Source organism: Dendroctonus ponderosae, unplaced genomic scaffold (assembly GCF_020466585.1).
Source record: "Dendroctonus ponderosae isolate FM_Combo_2020 unplaced genomic scaffold, Dpon_F_20191213v2 Dpon_F_20191213_1, whole genome shotgun sequence".
Taxonomy (NCBI): domain Eukaryota; kingdom Metazoa; phylum Arthropoda; class Insecta; order Coleoptera; family Curculionidae; genus Dendroctonus; species Dendroctonus ponderosae.
The window spans coordinates 46,630,798-46,649,889 of NW_026017110.1; the positions used below are offsets into that span (position 1 = coordinate 46,630,798).

General features: G+C 40.6%; 4 protein-coding genes across 5 annotated transcripts; 2 read left to right on the plus strand and 2 right to left on the minus strand.

The window, feature by feature from the left end:
* Window positions 1-319: 319 nt before the first annotated feature.
* Window positions 320-1,119, minus strand: LOC125503131. Its single transcript, XM_048663083.1, has 3 exons — window positions 1,034-1,119; window positions 802-980; window positions 320-746 (listed from the first exon to the last, which is right to left on the minus strand). Exons 1-3 carry the CDS (start codon window positions 1,107-1,109, stop codon window positions 540-542), a joined length of 462 nt encoding a protein of 153 aa, XP_048519040.1. The 5' UTR covers window positions 1,110-1,119; the 3' UTR covers window positions 320-539.
* Window positions 1,120-1,179: 60 nt separating this feature from the next.
* Window positions 1,180-4,596, plus strand: LOC109533536. Of its 2 annotated transcripts, none has more exons than XM_048663089.1 (4): window positions 1,180-1,285; window positions 3,711-3,889; window positions 3,947-4,371; window positions 4,430-4,596. In XM_048663089.1, exons 1-3 carry the CDS (start codon window positions 1,180-1,182, stop codon window positions 4,088-4,090), a joined length of 429 nt encoding a protein of 142 aa, XP_048519046.1. In that variant the 3' UTR covers window positions 4,091-4,371; window positions 4,430-4,596. The 2 variants fall into 2 exon arrangements, with proteins under 2 accessions (XP_048519046.1, XP_048519052.1); XM_048663095.1 differs by having other exon boundaries at window positions 3,711-3,886.
* A 937-nt stretch (window positions 4,597-5,533) lies between these two features.
* Window positions 5,534-13,042, plus strand: LOC109533535 (MMS19 nucleotide excision repair protein homolog). The gene is made up of 11 exons (XM_048663064.1): window positions 5,534-5,904; window positions 5,958-6,160; window positions 6,217-6,397; window positions 6,453-6,658; window positions 6,713-6,856; window positions 8,982-10,203; window positions 10,253-10,386; window positions 10,443-10,546; window positions 12,336-12,477; window positions 12,534-12,704; window positions 12,758-13,042. The coding sequence occupies exons 1-11, from the start codon at window positions 5,814-5,816 to the stop codon at window positions 12,944-12,946; spliced, it is 2,787 nt and encodes a 928-aa protein (XP_048519021.1). The 5' UTR covers window positions 5,534-5,813; the 3' UTR covers window positions 12,947-13,042.
* Window positions 12,958-18,386, minus strand: LOC109533534 (armadillo-like helical domain-containing protein 3). Its single transcript, XM_048663073.1, has 7 exons — window positions 18,171-18,386; window positions 16,600-17,162; window positions 15,873-16,533; window positions 15,593-15,813; window positions 13,650-14,009; window positions 13,366-13,594; window positions 12,958-13,313 (listed from the first exon to the last, which is right to left on the minus strand). The coding sequence occupies exons 2-7, from the start codon at window positions 17,036-17,038 to the stop codon at window positions 13,181-13,183; spliced, it is 2,043 nt and encodes a 680-aa protein (XP_048519030.1). The 5' UTR covers window positions 17,039-17,162; window positions 18,171-18,386; the 3' UTR covers window positions 12,958-13,180.
* Window positions 18,387-19,092: the final 706 nt, after the last annotated feature.

Consider the following 19,092-nt stretch of genomic DNA (forward strand, 5'->3'; position numbering starts at 1 on the left):
GGAGTTAAATCTGGAGACCTTGCAGGTCATTTAATTGGACCCCTTCCATCAGCAAAGTGCCGAAGCCGTGCCGTAACTTTCCGTCGGTTTTATTATTTTTTTATTTTATTGAGTAATTTTTTTAAATTATTTTATTACTTCGTACTACCTCAGCTACTTTTATACTTATAATGATAGATTTTCTCATCAATCTGGATTATTCTCCCCAAAAATCTTCAACTAAAGATCGCCAGTCAGATTTCCGGGAATGGAAAGCATTAAGTTTCCTAAATAGTAAGTGCGTAAAACAACCCTTCAAATTAATAAAAAAGACCTCGAAAAAAAATCGAATAGCTAGCTAGCTACTCCTGTCGAAGAGTTGAAAAAGGCTTACTAACCAAATCAGCAAGCAAAGAAGCCAGTAAACGTAAAACCATTTATTGGGCTGTTTATTGTTTTCATTTATTTTTAAAAGTTGAAAACAACCCTTCGATAGGTGTAGATAAGAATTATTTTTAATAAACGATTCCTACATTTTTTTCTCACATTTCTGCTGCCTTTTACGGGTAACTTTGGTCGCTGAATGCCGCTATGTAGCACACAACCCCTTCATGTGGAAACGGTTGACTGTCGTAGAATTTCGAAGGAGCGGCCGCCTTGAAGCTTTCCGGCCCTTCGTCAGCCAGCGATGGTTCCAAAGTGACCTTATCCAGCCAGGTCGTGTTGCCTCTATTGGCCACCAGAATCTCTTCATAAACTTTCGGATCCTGCAAATCGAAAAATCACAACTCTGGAAGAATGTCTGGATCCGGAAACGCTTACCACCAAATCCCTCAAGGGCTCCAACTGCTCTGGAGGCGGCTTGTTGAAGGGCTTGCGGATCTTCTGGCACTGCAGCATCATCAACATGAACCACATGAATTCGTCTCTCATTTCCACCTCTTTCGGTGTGCTGGAGAGCGTGAGGAGTTTGTCGAACCAGGCCCTCAATGGAGGTTTTTCTGAAAGGAAATCAAAGCATGATACGAATGAATGAATACATTGAAGATAATACCTTGCGCTGGAATAAGCTGAACCAAGGCCTTGGCCAGCATGCTGTTGTAGAAGAAATTCGCATCGGAAGCAGCCATTTTCACTGGAATTTCCTGAGCGACAACCCAATCAATCACTCACTGTCAAAGTCCAGGTTTTCCCAGGTTGATGAAGCATGGAAGAAGCATGGCGACCGCAATGATCGCCCTGAATGATCACTTCAAATACAACAGCAAAATAGCGCGCACTCTTCAACAGTTACTGCCTTCCATTGGTAAGTCGTGCGGGCAGCAGGAATTTCCTCAAAAGTTTTCCAGGGCATTAAAGCAACCTTTTGGCCATTAATTGGTGAAAACGTCAAGGCGCTAACTCAGCTCGTTTTGTTGGAGTGATTTTTTGAAAATCGATGGCAACTAAAGCAGTTTGAGTTTTCTCAAAACTTGCCTTAAAAGCTCCTTCTCGTCAGTCCAATGGCCAAAGTTGCCATGGCCAAAAAGGCACTTTTTTAGCTGCAAAATGTTGTAAAAAGCAACACGCTAAGTTAGCAGCTTTTTCGGAATTAATTTTTGAAAACCCCACTTTTGCTCGTTTTATCGAAGTCAAATCAAATTATTCGACCCACAGATTTAAACTTCGGTTAAAACTTTTCAGAGTTTTTCATTAAAATGAAACTTTCCCGGTCCTTGGAGAGAGGCTTTATCTATAAAATGGTGCCACAATTTGCGCTCTGTATTGGCTGGAAATTTTGCAGCGTCATTTTAAAACAAATGTTTCTGATTTTGTTAGGGCAAATTCAGCGACTTTTAGACACTGCCTTAAAATGTTATTAAAACTGGTCCAAATGTGGCACAAAAAAAATGCAACTTTCCACAGCATTAGGGCCTGGGTAACTCAGTGAATTTTTAGGAGTTGGCGCAGTGCTACGCAAATGGCTTGGTGCGCCAACCCCACGCACTGGCGCAGTAGCTTAGTTGCGTTGCCCGGAAAATGTTGATAATTTTTTTTCACTTGTTGTAGAAAATATTCTTTACATTTCTTCAAAATTTCAGAATTTTCCAGTTTTAGCAAAGTTATTCTTTCTTCTAAATGCTCAATTTTCCAAAGTTTCACTTAAAAATGGTGACAATCTTAAGGTAATTTCCACGAAAAACTATGAAATAAATTTCTAATCCTTCGTCGCTTTGTAAAAAGTTTTGAAATCCCTTTCCAGCCTCGAATTTGAAACAAAAATAAAATAATTTTCTATCAAAAAAAGAACAGAATAAGCGAAAGTTTATAATAAATTATTTAGAAATCTCGCCACCTCCATAACTCTGAAGACTGTAGAGTTTGTTAAAAAATGTGGTTTTTTGTTTTGACTGATTTCTTTTTGCTTTAGTTTCTACTCACAAACGCTCTATTTTGAAGAGTTTCACTTCAAAATACTGACGATATGGAGGTCTTTTTCGCGAAAAATTACCAAATAAATTTATAGCTTTGTAAAAATTTCGAATTTTTGAATTTCGAAATTGAAGCGTCGAATTCGCGACAAAAACGAAAATAAATTCCTCCCGTTTTTCCCTGAAAGCCATTATTCCTTTTACCAAAACTGACCACAAAACTGCCTGAAAAAAAAGTTTTTTATCGAAAACGCAAAAAAGCATTATTTTCCGGAAATTTTCTTCTTTTTTGTCAATAATGGGGTGTTTTCAGCAAAAAATGACAAAATTAATATTATTTGTCATATTCGCAGCCCACCGCTCATCGCTCTGAAGATTTTTAAAGATCCTTTAAATTGTCAGGTCGTTCCAGGTTTAACAAAGTTTTTATTAAGCAATTCTTTCTATGAAAAAATCGCATTATTTTTTAGTTTTACTTAAAACATTGACCATATTCACTTATTTTCTGTGAAAAAGTATAAGATACATTTTATTGGAACAATGGCCTCCTTAATCGCTTTGAAAAAATGTTTGGAAAACTTTTTTCAGCTTTGAATTATGGACAAAACCCTCATAATTATGTCTGGGTATTTTTCAAAAAATATTTCCCCGAACTGAAAAAGCGACAGTTTATAATAATTTATTTGGAAAACTCTTGGAAACTGGGTTTCTTCAGTTTTAGGTCAATACTGAAAATTACAGGTTACAGAAAAACCGCGTTTTTCCTAACGTTTTACTGTACACTGGCAAACTGAATCTTTTATGCAAAAAAATTAAGAGATTGATTTTACAATAAAACTCGTCAACTTTCTTTGGACTCAGTTCTGTTGCTAAGAAAATCTGGATGACTTTTTTTAGTTGTTTGAGCAGAGTAGTAGAAGAGTAGTAAGACCCTTTTTAGATGTGAAAATTCCGGTCTCGGGTCTCGTAAAGCGTTAATAAATCACTTATAACTCATGAACCGATGAGTTATAACCCGTTAACTCAGAGAGCGGTATAACTCAATAGCGCAACTCAACACAGTGTCACCCAGGCCTAATTAAGGCAACGTTTTCTCTTTAAAATGAGTCCCAATTCAAAGAAGTACCTGAGTTCATTCTTTAGAGATGAATTTTTGAAGACACTGTTTCCCAAAACGTTCGTCGTCAAAAACGTCCTCGATCGAAACCTTCATTTGGCTCAAGTTAATGCATTATTGAAAAACTACTGCTTTTGCAACTTTCTGAACTTTTGCAATTCTGTGACTGCAAAATGTTGGGCTTTCTAAAGGAGATTTTCCAGAGAGGAAAATGATCCAGCTGTGGTTCAACAAGTTGGAGCACATGGACAAAACAATGGAACAAATGGTGATTCGCAGCGATTACATGTGGTTCATTCTTCTGATGCTGCAAAGCCGCCGCATCAGAGAACCGTTCAATCAACTGCCGCCTCGTCATGTGGTGCCTTTGAGGAAATTCGTGGTAAGTTCGGAGCAAATCGAAGAAATAAAACACGCATTTTAATCAACCTTCGAACAGCCCTTGAATGTGTATGAAGAAGTGCTGATCTTGAATGAGCCCCACATGATCTACGTGAAACGGAAATCTTTAGACGACATCCTCAAAGTGAAGAAAAAGAGGACCGCCACCACTTCCTGCTCCTCGCTGGATCAGTTTGACTAATCCGACCAATCTAGTGCGCTAAAGCCTGTCCATTTGGTGTACAAATATAAAATTCGATGCGAAAAAATCAAGGTTAAACTTGCAGAATTTCTGCTGGGGTTTTTTCGGGTTTGGGTGTGGAAACATGCGATTTGGTCAGTTGATTGAAAGCCGGCTTTAAGCACTGAACATGCTGTGGGTGCAAACGACGTCGATTTTGGCTCTCATCTATCTGGTCGATTGCCATGTGGCGATTCGCCCGCGCGAGTTTCTAGTGGATGCTAAGAAACAGTCAAAAACAGGTAACATTTTTGCATTTTTTCGGATTTTTGTATTCGATTACTGAACTGCCGATTTAAGGAGGAACTGGAATTTGGGAATGTTTTCGTGAATTATTCCGGGCCCAACAAACTGCACTAGCTTGGCAAGTGAAAAGTGGTTTGAACCCCCCAAAACCAAACACTCAGTACATTTCCGCTAATATTTTGCGACTGGAATGATGTAAAATAAAGAGACTATTTGCAAAATTGCAGGATTCATCGGCAGAAACTGAACAGAGTGACATTGTTTCTTTTCGTGTTTTCAACAGTTGATGTCCTGGAAACGGCCAGTCTGAGCAGTATATCCCAATAATTAATTTTTCTCCCAATCGATTGCGGAACAAGCCAAATCAACCCACAGCTCGTTATACTGGGTGGCTGAAAAGTTAGAGCCAATTGAACGTAGACGTGTCAAGGAACGTGCACTTTCCCCTTAAAATGGCTATATCTCAAAAAACCAAAGCTCTCTATACCTAGTGGGTCAAGAGTTAGGGCCGATTGATTATGTCGGAGCTCTTCGAGCGCAACAATAAGTTAGACTCATTCCTGTCAGAGGGCGTTTTTGTCGATTTTAGTTCGACCTATTCCCGTCAGTTAACTTCGACTTATTCACTATAGAGGGTGCTTTGTCGATTTTAATTCGACCTATTCCCGTCAGAGGGCGCTTTTGTCGATTTTAGCTTGACTTATTCCCGCCAGAGGGGGCTTTTGTCGATTATTTTATTATTATTTTGTCGATTAGTTCAACTCATTCACTTCAGAGGGCGCTTTTGTCTAGTTTAGTTCGACCTATTCTCTTTAGAGGGAGCTTTGTTAATTTTAGTTGGACTTATTCACTTCAGAGGCCGCTTTTGTCGATTTTAGTTCGACCTATTCCCTTTAGAGGGCGTTTTTGACGATTTTAGTTCGGATTATTCGCTATAGAGGGTGCCCAACAAGCTTGTCTCTGATAACGGAGTAGTATCGTCTCTCAACATCAAGATATCAAGATCTGTAAATCAGGCAACCAACATTCCCAGTCGGTGAAAGCTGGGTTGCATAGCCTGAATCCAGTGCTACCACGATACTGCAAGCTCCTCATATTTTCTAGAACCGCGATGAGAAAATAAAGCAAATTTTTGACTTCTTGAAAAATTTACAGGCAAAAATAGGCCACTCGCAAACCAACCAAAAGACAATGAAACCTACAAATCGTTGATAGTATTTTTAAAGCGCTTTAAAAGATCGACTCTTTTTGCTACCTACCAGTGGTGACCATGGATTTTTAGACACTTATCAGTTGAGGTTATGTTACGACATAACCTTACTACGTTAAAAAACAAAATTTTGCCAAAATTCTCTAAAAACATGCTGATAACCCAGCCCTAACCTTTCCAGTCCTTAAATAACATCCAGCAGTATAGATGCAGATATAACCGCTTAATATGGAAGCCCCCAGCATAGACAGGACTCGCTTGGAAGCCCTAACACGTGAGAACGATGCGTACCTGGAAATATCCAAAAAAATCGCCAGCGGCAAGTAGCTCAAGCCACCAGTTTGTTTCCCTGCTCACAAGCCCAATTTGTAGACATTTCCTCCAAGGCGCTGTCCATTCAAGACGCAGTGGACCAAATGGGGTGCCTGTTGCTGAGCCCGGAGCACCAAAAACGAGACTTGGGGGTTCTATTGTTGAGCGACATTCTGCACAACCTCCCAAGCGCCTGCTTAAGCCCAGAGCAAGCGGCTGTCCTGGCAGCGTTTCTGAGCGAGAAGCTCAAAGACCATCATCAGGTTGAAGCTGACCATGAGACAAGGGCCTACTGAATTTTAATTCCCATCCATTCAAGGTAGCCACGTCTGCTTTAAAAGGGGTGCTGGCGCTTGTAGGTCTTCCCAATCTTCCCCCTGATGGCACCGTGCAGCTCCTAACAATCATCTTCAATCACATCAGCTGCCAGCAACAGCTACAGCTGGATAGATATGTTATCTTTCAGATTTATCACTCTGCCCTCACGGTACATACTAAAGGTACGCTGTTTTGTGTGAGTGCGGCCCTTTGTATCTAATACTAGCAATTTTCTAGAAGTCCAATCCATGGGACTGGACTTCGTCTATGGGGTGATTTCCTCTATAGAAGGGGAACGAGACCCCAAGAATTTGATGTACTTATTCCAGTGGCTACAGGCCTTTTTGCAGGTCGTCGACTTGCAACATCTGACCGAGGAAATGTTCGATGTCCTGTCCTGCTACTTCCCAGTGGACTTCAAGGCGCCGCCCACCAGCCCCACTGTAAGCATTGGCTAGCTTTCGCTCAATCAGCGTGATTTTTTTGCGGAATTTCAGCTCATCACGCGCGAGGCTCTAGCGATGGGGCTCTGCCGCTGTCTCACGTCTATTTCGGCCTTCGGCCCCTTCTCCATTCCGCTCGCCTTGGAGAAACTCGACTCGGCGCTCAAGATTGCCAAAGTTGACGCTCTGCATCTGCTGGTAAGGGGGCGCCCGAAGGGCCCAAAGCTTCTTCGCTATTGACTGGGTGTAAATGAATTTTTTATAGCGTTGCTTCTAGCTGCAAAAAACTGACTTGGAAGTTGAAACATTTTAAACCGGAAAGCGCAGTTAACTGAATACTTCCAGTATGAGGTCAATATTGAGTCTCATATTTTAAATATTCATATTTCTCACCCACCAAAGTTTTGTTCGTCCATTTTCATGAAGCTTTCTTTGAGTTCAAGTGTCTTCTAAGCATTGTGAAATTGCTACAAGTCGCAGGGTTAGTTGGGTAACGCAAGCGTTAGCTTGAAGGAGACAATAGTTGAAAGACAGGAGCAAAATTGAGTAAAAACATCCATTTCGAGATCTATATTAGGCGTGGGTAACACTGTGTTGAGTTGTTGCCGCTCTCTGAGTTAACGAGTTACAACTTATCGGTTAATGGGTTATAAGTAATTTATTAAAGTTTTACAAGACCTGCAACGTTTTACTACTTTAAAACTAATGGGTTTTTAGGCCGTCGTTGGTTGGTAAAACCCGAAAAACCCATTAGTTTCTGGAATGGCCTCGAAAGTCTATCTCTTTTGTTTTACTACTTTGTTCAAACAACTAAAAAAAAGTATCGATCTCTTAATTTTTTGCATAAAAGATTCAGTTTGGCAGTATTTTACAGTAAACCGTTGGGAAAAACGCGGTTTCTCTGTTTAGCGACAGTGTTGTTTTGAAATATTGACCTAAAAGTGAATAAACTCCAGTTTCCAAGACTTTTCCAAATAAATAATTACAAACTTATTTTTGGAAAAAGACCCAGAAATAATGATTACGGTTTTGTCCATAATTCAAAGCTTTCCAAAAGTTTCAGAGCGATGAGGGCGGCGAATTTTCCAAATAATTGTTCGTAAACTTTTGCTCTCTGGTCGTTTTTTCAAGATAATCATACCTAATGACTTTCGGTAAACAACTGAATAACATTATTTGGTTTTTGTGCCAAATTCGAAGCTGAAATGGGTTTTTTAAAGTTCCCTGCAAACCGATGAATGAGGCTAATTAGCCTCTTTTTTATTTTTTTTCGCGTAAAAGACCTCCAAATCGTCAGTATTTTTAAGTGACACTCTACAAAATGGAGCGTTTTTGAGTAGAAAGTAAAGCAAACAAATATTCAGTCAAAACTAAAAACCACGTTTTTTTAACAATTTCTGCAGTCTTCAGAGAACTTTCGCTTATTCTGTTCGTTTTCTGATGGAAAATTATTTGATTTTTGTTCCAAATTGGATGCTGGAAACGGATTTCAAAACTTTACCAAGCGACGAACGATTCAAAATTTATTTCATAATTTTTCGCGGAAAATACCTCAAGATTGTAGTATTTTTATGTAAATCTTTAGAAAATTGAGCATTTAGAAGAAAGAGTAACTTGGCTAAAACTGGAAAATTCTGAAGAATTTTAAAAATATTATTAATTGGCCCTTAAAATAAATCTGTTATCAACATTTTCCCAACCCCGGCACTGAGTTACTGCGCCGGTGCGTTGGGTTGGCGCACCAAACCATTTGCGTTGCAGTGCGCCAACTCCTAAACATTCTCTGAGTTACCCAGGCCTAATCAATATTTATGAAGCTGGCAAAACTGTGAATTTCGAATGACTAATGACATTTTCATTACCAATAGAGGGAAAAGTGTTCTAAAGATGGTGAAAATTTGAAATTGCTACTCACTTCAGCTTAAAAAATACGAAGCGCAGTAAATAAAAAAACATCTATTTTTAGACCTACATTTGCCAAGCTTACAAATCTGAGAACTCCAGGTGATTTTAATGGAATTTCATCACCAGTAGAGTGACATTTTTTCTATTAACCCTAATAATTTCAAATTGCTACTCGCTTTACTTCTCAAAATGCGGTTTTTGAAAGAAGGGAGCGCAGTCGAACAAAAACATCCATTTCGAGATCGATATTTACACAGCTGACAAAACCATAAATTTCAAGTAACTAACCAAATTTTTACCACCTGTAGAGTGAAGAGTCCTCCAAAGATGGTTGTTGAAAATGGCAAATTGCTGCTGGCGAGAATTTGGACATTGCGAATTTATAATCATTCCATCAGACCGCCTCTCTATATTTCAGAAATTCGGCTGCTTGAGCTATGAATCAGAAGTTTACTACCAGAACTCCATTGAGATCTGGGCGCAGCTCCAAAAGGAGATATTCGCCAGCCCAGACGCCCAGCTCCGAAGCCAGTGCTTGGACACGCTGACGCATGTGATGGGCAAACTCTCGGAGGGCGATCGGAAGAACTTCGAAAACACCGTATTGGATATCGTGGGCACTCTAAGAGGCAACCTGCTGCCGGATTCCAGGCTGTTCCATCAGAGCAGCTCGATTTTGCTAAGCATCGCAAAAGCGAGCGACCTCTCGGGTCGGCTTGTGGCTGAACGCGTGGGGCCTCTAATAGAGAACACCCTCAAAATCACCCCCGATCCGCAACAGAAAGCCACTCTTCTGCACACTTTGATGGAATTCTTCCAGGCCAATGGCGCGGATTCATTGAGGGACTGTTGCTCCTCTTTATGCGCCCAGGCGATTCTAAGCAGCAACCCCCATTTAGCCGTAGAAGGTTTCCAAGGGTTCGCCTCCCTAGCGGGGGTTGTTTCCGACGAAGCCCGCCAGGGCTTCCTGCTCTCGCTCCATCAGGCCGTAGTTGCCCCTTTGCCTGCCGCCCTCAAGCTGGCCATCCACAACAGTCTACACAAAATAGCAGAGGCGTTTCCCAATGAAGTAAAACTGCGCGTTTTACGCAACGAAACCCTCACCGGAAGTGGTTTGGAGGCTTATTTAGCCGCTTTGGCTGAAATGGTGGACCTGGAAAACTTCCAGGCCTCTGTGATGGAGACTTTCATCAAATACTCAATTCAGGACTTGGATGGAAGCGCTGCCGCGCTGCGGCAACTGAGCGACTTACTAGGCAAGCACCCGGAAACCGTGGCAGTTTTAGTAGAAAAAGACTTTCTGGGCCAACTAGTGAGCTTTCTTAAGGGACTGGAAGCCCTCAGGGCTCTGCCTGAAGGGTTTCTGCGCGCCCTCAACCAAACCCTGCAACTAATCGCGCGACATCAACCCGCCGATTGGCAATCGGCCAATTACAAGGCGGCCTCCGGCAGCCGATTCCTCAACGAAAACCTCCAGGTTTCCACTCTGACCGGCCTGGTAATTCCCATGACTATCTCAGTGGTCCAAGACCACCTTCACCCAATGGATTTGCTCCTCAATGCCGCCCTGAACAGTCCGGAAGAATTTGTGCGCGACATTTCCCTCAAAGCCCTCGCCAGCTTACTCAACAAACTCAAAGGTCAGTTGGAAGACTTTAAATTTAGCAGACACTTAAACCGTTGCTTCAGAGGAAGATTTGAATGGAAACTTGGCCACGATTCGCCAAAGATGTGAAGGAAACGGGAAAATTTCGCTTGCTACCTGGGTGACCAAGGGGCTAGTCACTAGAAACCACCCCACTGGCTGGCAATGGACGGATTTGGTGAGTTTCACTTGAAAGCAATTGTTGGATTTGCCCCAAAATTCGCCGGTTTCCAGCTGCTGGACTGTCTGGCTGACGATTCTCAAGTTGGCCGGGGATTGAGGACAGTGCTGGACGAAAGTCAGAGGGTTTTGTCCAAAGAAAACCACTGCCAGATCATGTAAGTTCTATCTCGAATTGAGTTGCGAAAATCTGGATCTGGCCTGTGCGCTTTGAAATATACCCACCTGTTAGACAAGTGCGGCACCAACAACTTTTCTTCGGGGTGTTTTTCAGGAAAATGTACCACTTTTAACGCGCTGAAACTTTTCCTACTTTTCGAAAAAAGGACAACTGATGTCAAACTGTTCTTACTGTCTGTCAAATAGATGTCATGGTTACAGATCGGACAATTTCGGGCATTTCGCCAGTTCAACAACCGATGGCGATGGGGGCGCTCCGAAACGTCAAATTACTTGTTGTCGAGTGACAGTTGCGACTTGTCAGACTCGTTTATTGATTGGAGTTGATGACATTTATAACATAAAACAATACTTACACACTTTTCGATCTGTTTCTAGGTCTTTAAAAGCTAGCGAAAGTTGATTAGAACAAAACAAATTACAATCAGATGTAAACACCAATGTCAACAAAACAAGTGGCTCTTCTTGTCAAAAAAAGAAGAGAATCATCGGAAAATCATGCTTTTTTGCGTTTTCGATTAAAAACCTTAACGGTTTTCGAAAAAAAAAACGGTAAAAATGTATTTTCGTTTTTGTCCCGAATTCGGCGCTGAAAAAAGTTTTCGTAAAATTTTTACAAAGCTGTAATTGGTAATAATCTTGTAATTTTTTGCTTAAAAATCCTCCAGATCGTCAGTATTTGTAAGTGAAACTCTAGAAAATAGAGCATTTTTGAGTGGAAAGTAAAGCAAACAAATTCAGTCAAAACTAAAAAAAAACAAATTTTTTTACAAATTCTGCAGTCTTCAGAGAACTCTCGCTTATTCTGTGCGTTATCTGATGCAAAATTATTTGATTTTTGTTCCAAATTGGAAGCTGGAAAGGAATTTCAAAACTCTTTATAAAGCGACGAACGATTCAAAATTTATTTCATACTTTTTCGCGGAAAATACCTCAAGATTGTAGTATTTTTAAGTAAATATTTAGGGGAGTGGAGGTGACGAGATTTCCAAATACTCTGTTATAAACTTTCGCTTATTCTGTTCGTTTTTTGATAGAAGATTGTTTGATTTTTCTTCCAAATTCCAAGGTGGAAAGGGATTTCAAAACTTTTTACAAAACAACGATGGAATTGAAATGTATTTCATACTTTTTCGCGGAAAATACCTTTAGATTGTCAGCATTTTTAAGTGAAACTTTAGAAAATTGAGCATTTAGAAGAAAGAGTAACTTGGCTAAAACTGAAACTCTGAAATTTTTAAGAAACTTTCAAAGTCTTATTAATAAATGGCTCTTAAAATAAATCTAAAATGAACAAAAAAAATCATCAATATTTTCCCAGCAACAAAACTGAGTACTGCGCCGGTGCGTTGGGTTGGCGCACCAAGCCATTTGCGCAGCACTGCTAAAACACCTAAAAATTCAATGAGTTACCCAGGCCTACAAATTACTACTTAACTTTATAATTTTAACCACCAGGGGGCGTCTGGACTTTTGCACTCGCGATTTGCAAATCCACATTTTGTTTGTGGTTGATTGTTTAGTTATTTGGATTAGTTTTGGTTAATTACTTTATTTTTTGTTGGTTTTGGTTGATATTGTTTAGAATGGTTTTACCAAAGTAGCCGGTTTTACTAAGAAAAAGTGTTGGGAAAATGGCTGATCTACAATGTGAGTCCTGTGTTGTTTTCGAAAGCCCAAAGGCGCAGACCTAAATAATTATCTGGCATTATAATAAATGGCATAAATAATTAATGGCAGAAGTTCACCGAACTGGATTTTTTCCAGGCCTCTCTACCGGCAGAAGTTCTTCATCCACTGCATGAACCGACTGAATAGGGAACAAACGCCTACTGAAGCCCACTTGAGCGCTGTGGGCCTTTTGATGGAAAACACCCCGAAAATGGCCATCGTCAACCATTTTCCGAAGGTAATATTCGCAGCCAAACCCTTAACAATCTAAACAAACTTTGTGGCTTTGCACAGATCTTCCGCCTGGTGCTGTTGTGCCTTGAAAAATCCCCTGATCCTGAAGCGCTGGTAGTCATTCTTCAAACGATCACCGACTTTGTAAAGGGCGGTGAAGCCATAATCGAGGACCGGTTGGAGGATATTTTAGTTAGAGTGCTAGATTTAACCGTTTTCCAGTCCTCAATGGTGAGAATCTTTCATGGGTGTCGGCGAATTTTGTACATTCAACTGTTAATTAGGTGGTTCGACTGTGCGCAATCACCTGCATTCATCAGATGACCAAAACGTACAAAACCTATCAACTGCTGCCCTTCAAAGGGCGCGTAGTGGAACAATTAGGGATTTGCGTGGACGACAGGAAGCGCCTAGTTAGGAGGAAAGCGATGGAGTGCCGCGCCTTGTGGTTTTTGCTGGACGCCCCACTTTAGACTTCATCGGAAACCGTACATAAAATAGGATTTATTTGGTTCGGAAAATCGCAATTTCCGTCTTGTTTTAACAAAATATAAAATCAATTTACTGGACGTTCCTTCAACAAACTAAATTATCACACTTGGGGGGGTTTATTACTAGGAAACTGGGCTCCCTACCTTCTTGGATTGGGGCGCTCGTTCGAGCTGCGCAGTTTTATTGTCGCATCGCACTTTTCGTTCCAGTCGCATTCAATGGGTCGGATACTCGCTGGCAATGTTCGTAAAGTTTTGCAAACAACAACCGAAGTTGCTTCTAGTGTCGCTCAGTATGCTTTTTACCATGCCGGTGAAGAAGCTGGTATAGTGAGGCTTTTCCGTGTACCTGCAAACCCAACAGTCACCCGACAATCTCAGCAGACTAGTTGAAACCGCACCTTTCGTAGTGATCCAGCAAATCCTGCAGCTTCAACGTTAGACTGTCGTAGTTCTTCTTCACAATGTCCAAGATTTGATCTTCTGTAGGCGTTGACAGGTTGCTGGAAGCCAGCCATTGGTCGATTTTTGGATTAAAGTGCTTGATGATGGCGCGGACATTAAACAGCGCATTGTTCAGCTTGAGAGCGTCTTCCTTGAAATCCCCCTCACTCATTGAGTATCTGAGAGCTGCAAAAAACACATCGAAAGCCCTCAAGTATTCCACCCCACACCCAACACTCACCCATTGAGCTTACGTTGTCAAACACTTGATGCATGCGGATGATTTCATAATAAAGCTCATCATAGCTGCCAGGTGTTGGCAGGAAATTGTCCCCGTAAGTGATAAAAAAGTTCAGGATGTTCACCACTTTGATGCAGAGCTCGAAGATGTTCATTTTCTTGCCCAGGTAGCTCTCGTTTTGCACAATGAATCTGAGTAGCGCAATTAGGGCGGTCCAGAGCTCCTTCCACACATAGTTCACTCTTATTCGGCACTTTTTCTGATAGCCCAGGATGCGCTGAATGATTCCAATGCACAACACGTACAGTTCCATGGGGAATTTCTTCATCATGTGACTGAGCATGAATTCCACCAGCAAATCTACCCAAAGAATGAAATAGTTTAGATCTCAATATTGTCCGAAAGCGCCAAGCGCATGTTGCAAACGATTGGCCCTAATTTTTGAGCCACCGAGAATAGCGAGCTCTGGTTTGGATTCGATTGTTCCTCGAACAGTTTATAGCAAAAAATGTATACTTGGCCGAAAAAAAAATTAACTCAATTAGTGTCGGAACGTTAGAGTGAGCAGCAACATCGGTAACTATTGAAAGAAAACAACCAAAAACTAATTATTTCCGGATGGATTTCGGAAATGAAATTTCGTCGGGCGTTGACCATTGGCATCTTCTACACGGACAATTAATTTAGGAAATTGTACCATTTGTATGAATTCCCAAATTGTCGAACGGCTAGGATATTTAAAGCCCGTTACGCTACTAATACCCAAAATGTGCGCAAAATATACAGGATGATTCACAACCTTATGGACACAGATCAGGGGCGTGTAGAGAACCTCAAAACAAATTGAGTTTCCATATAAGTTTTTGTTCTCAAGCCCATGGTTAACGGCCCACAAATTTTTAACGTAGGCTAATGTTTAGACTCTTTACCCGTAGGTAAGGCAACTAACTGATTGTGAAAATATATAGGGTGTTCTTTTTTTAGAGGTATACCCCCTTTTACCCCCCACCCCTCGAACTTTTTTGTGGTGCTGCACTGACTTCGACCGAAATAATTTTTGAATTTGTTGTTCAATTTAACAATTTATTTATCTCTTGCAGTTTTTTCGTATATGCCTTCGTTTTCCAGTAATTTGCACAAGCATAAGTCCATGTAGGGTTTCTGAGTGACTTTCTATGAATTGTTTTATATTTTTTTGTGTCTTGTTGTTCACATTTTTCTGTGAAAGATTCAAGTGCAAGTTGAACTTAAAATAGGGATGGCTCACGAGTTAACTTTAAAATTTATTTTTTTACTTTAATTTAATTTACAATAATTGAGTTTCATCGGCTGTAAGCTAATCCAAATAAAAATATACAAAAATGTACCGCATATTTTAATTTATTATGAAATTAATTTATTTCATAAAAATTGTGAACAAAAGGACGCAAAAAAAAATTATAAGGAAATTCATGGAAAATCACCCAGGAACCCCACATGGACTTATATTTGAGCAAATAACTCGAAAACGAACACAGATACGAAAAAACTGCAAGGGATCAGAAAATTCTTAAATTGAACAGCAAATTCAAAAATGTGTTCAGTCAAAGTCAGTGGCGCACCACAAAAAAATTCGAAGGGTAAAACGGGGTATGCCTCTAGAAAAATAAACACCCTGCAGATTTTCACAACCAGTTGCCCTACCTACGAGTAATGGGTCTAAACATTAGCCTACGTTAAAAATTTGAGCAAAACATCTCAAAAACTGTAGGAGTTAAAGAGAAAATATCAAAGCTTGTTTGAAACTTACACCCTGTATTTCGTTAACCATGGGCCTGAGAAAAAAACTTAAATGGAAACTCAACTTGTTTTGAGGTCCTCTACGCGCTGCTGCTCTGTGTCCACAGGGTTGTGAATCATCCTGTATAAAAAACTCATTTTTACAGGCTAAATTCTCAACTTACCCAGTAGGGTGCAAACCAACGACTGGCTAGACGTGGTCTTATCACTGGCCAGCTTTCTGTGCCGCATCGGCAGCCTGTGCAGCCTCACCTTAAAGGCCAAGCTCACATCATGCATCAAAGAGTTCGCATATTGATCCTCAGATATACAGCCCAGAATGAGAAAGCACAGCTTGACAGTATTGGCGCCCGGCTCGGTCTTTGTATCCTGCATCACTATTGAACTAAAAAAACACAGTCAAGAATACCAATTCTTTTAGCCAGACAACAGCAGCTGACTTACCAGTACTGAAAGAACGTAACCAGAAGATTTGAAGGCTGCAAGTTGACATCGAAAGCCACTGGCATGCTTGGCAAGTCCCCCAATCCTTGGATATTGTTGTGTAAAGTATTGTTGGGGGATGGGGGGCTGCTGGCATCAGTCTGGGTCTGAGCCAGAGTGGTGATAAAGTTCCTATTCAAATGAACCGCTTCGTAAAAGGCCAAGAGCAGAGCGTTGTTCGCTCGGATTTGCTGACTGCGAAAAGCCCCTTCTTCCGATATAAACATACTACCAACCATGTTGGTGAGCGAAGAAAACCAGCTGGAGTTCTGGTTCTCCACATGTTCCACATTGTACTGGTTGCAAAAGTCGGTTAAAGAGGCGGTAATCACCTGGCCGTAGCCGTTTAAGGCCAGCTCATCGTCCAGAATGGACAGCTTGACCACATAGGGGTTAGTAGCGTCATATTTCCTGTAATTGACCAGCAGTGTTATAATCAAAACGACATCATATCCATGCTTTTGCCTGGTGGGCACATCGGAGAGCAATTTAACCAAACACTCGAAAATCGAGGACATTATAATGTACTCAATCAGGGTGTTTTGGCTGAGATTGTCCGTGCCAATTATCAGGATGATAATTAGCTTCAAGCACAGTCCCCTGATGGAATCGGTGTATTCCCCTGAAAGCCATCGATTAGAGCTACTCACGCATTACGCATCAGTAAACTTTTAGGGCGCAACCCTACCTTCAAGGAACAAATGGCAAAAGTCCAGCAATTTCTGAATGTTGGCCACATAGCTGTCGAACCCGGCCAGGAACTCAATAGCCTGCACATTATTATCCGCCTGAGTTTCACCTAGTTTCTTGAAAATCGTATGCAGAAACCCGCAAAGAGTCTGCAGGCCATAGGCCGCCCTAATACTAGCATTATCGGCCAGAATCGCTATGCACTGTGCGAACAGGTCGTTCAAGTTGGGCTTGGCTAGCTGCAGCTGCTCGGGGGAGAGTTTCAGGATTTCAGCCTCCAGAACCGCCAATTTGGGCTTCAGCAGGAAAAACTCCTCCCAAAACAGTGGATTGTTTGGGCCGATTTCTTCCCCTTTCAGGATGGTTTCGTAGATTTGTACCACTTTCTCTTTGAACTGGCGCTTCGAACCGCTTCCACTTCGCCTTCTGGATGCCATCCTCTGGACCGAACACTGTTCTCTTTTTTATTAGGCAAACACTGTTTGGCACGGTTGAAATTGAAAGTGTTGGATTATTTTGACAATCCCGATGTCAGGTTAACTCAAGCGGGCTGCTTCTCTACTAGCAAAGTGAAAAATGGCGCCTGTAGGCAGGCTGAAGAAACTAACGATATTAATTAATTTCTAAACTGTTTCAAACACTGTATATTTTGCATGCTATGCCTTGGATAGTGTCCAAACTTAACAGTAGTAATAAAACATAGTTTATAACCAATTTAAACTTTTAGTGTGTGAAATTGTGCAAAAGGCGCGGTTTATGTAACTCAATTAATATACAGGGTGATTCTATATACAAGGTGGCCATTTTCTGAATCTTTGTATGGGTAACTTCTACATTTTTAAAGATAGAGAATCCGTTAAATGGGCAAAGTTGGGCAGAATTCGATTGCCTATTCATTGCCGTTTTCAAAATTTAGGTACCCGACTTAGTTCCTGAAATATCCTGAAAAGACAAGAATCAAAACTTTTTTAATTATCACTTATTACGTAAACTGGTTAACTTAGAAAACTTCTTGCCTTGAATCCAATGCTTTGTGTGATAATATAGTTCTTGTTTCCATAGTCTACTATACAATTTTTATCTTTTTTTTACGTTTTACGGCAACAAAAGGCGAGAAACATACAAACAGTTATATCGTTAAATTCAGAGAAAAATAAGAATTTTAAAAGGCCCACAGCCAACTATGATTAGCATTTAAAAAAGCATAACTTTATTTTTTACCTCGTAAATCAAGTTGACTATGACAACGAGTCCTATTTTATTGAATTCAAAGCAAAAAGTTCTACCAGACAATTTTAACTTTTTCTCTAAGTTAAGCAGTTTACGAACCATATGATAACTAAAAAAGTGTTGATTTCTTGTCTTTTCATGATATTTCAGGAACCAAGTCGGGTACCTAAATTTTGAAATCGGTAATGAATACGCAACCAAATTCTGCCCAATTTTGCCCATTTAACGGATCTCTATCTATCTTTAAAAATGTAGAAGTTACCCATACAAAGATTCAGAAAATGGCCACCCTGTATATTTTTAAAATATATATTTAATTTATTAATTATAGGTACTTACAGGTTTTCAAAGCCACATTGATTCCCACTTCGTCTGTTTCGGTTAGTTTTTTTTGTTAACAACTGCGAGAAAAATTGCGCTATCTGTGGCGTAAAAACTACCAAATTGTTCGGATTTTTTCCAATTTTGCCCAAAAGTTGGGATTTTGGAAAAGCACTCTCTGAATACTCCCAGTAGGCCTGGGTAACACAGTGAATTTTCAGGAGTTTGCGTGGTGCTACGCAAATGGTTTAGTGCGCCAACCCAACGCATCGGCGCAGTAACTCAGTTCCGTTGCTGAGAAAATGTTGATGACTTTTTTTAGATTTGTTTTAAAGTTTTTGTTTCATTTATTTGCCTGACTGCGTGTAATTGTTAGTATATTTTTTTTCCTGGATTTCAGTCAAAATGCGAAATAAAAATGTTCATATTTCGTTTCGGCGAGACAACAGCGCCATCATCAGATTTAAAATTCCAAACAAACCCATAATTGGGAAACATTAGATTCCTTGTAGGCTTGGCTGTCTTAAAAACCTCGCATTTCTTTAAATTATTGTCTACATTTGCGAATGTAGACAATAATTCAAAGTGCGACCTCCATCAACACCCGCAAAAGACTCGAAATAAGCGGAAAACAAGCAAGCCTGGACAAAAAGCCATGGAAACTCCTCAAAGACGTTTTCCACTTCTTCTATTGACACTGATTTTGTTCTCCAAAACATGCCAGAACTGGAAACCTTTCTAGTTAGCTGCGGGAAGCTTCTGGACGATCTAGAAGTCCAAGGCAGCTCTCTATGCGCTGAAATAAGCGAGCGACTGATCATTCTAAGCGCTTCGTTGAAGACTCTTAAATCCTCCATAAGTAGAGAACGGGAGCTGTGGCGGGAGGAAGTGAAGCAAACCATTGAGCTGGAGCAGAGGCTTTCAGCCTCCCAACTGAAGA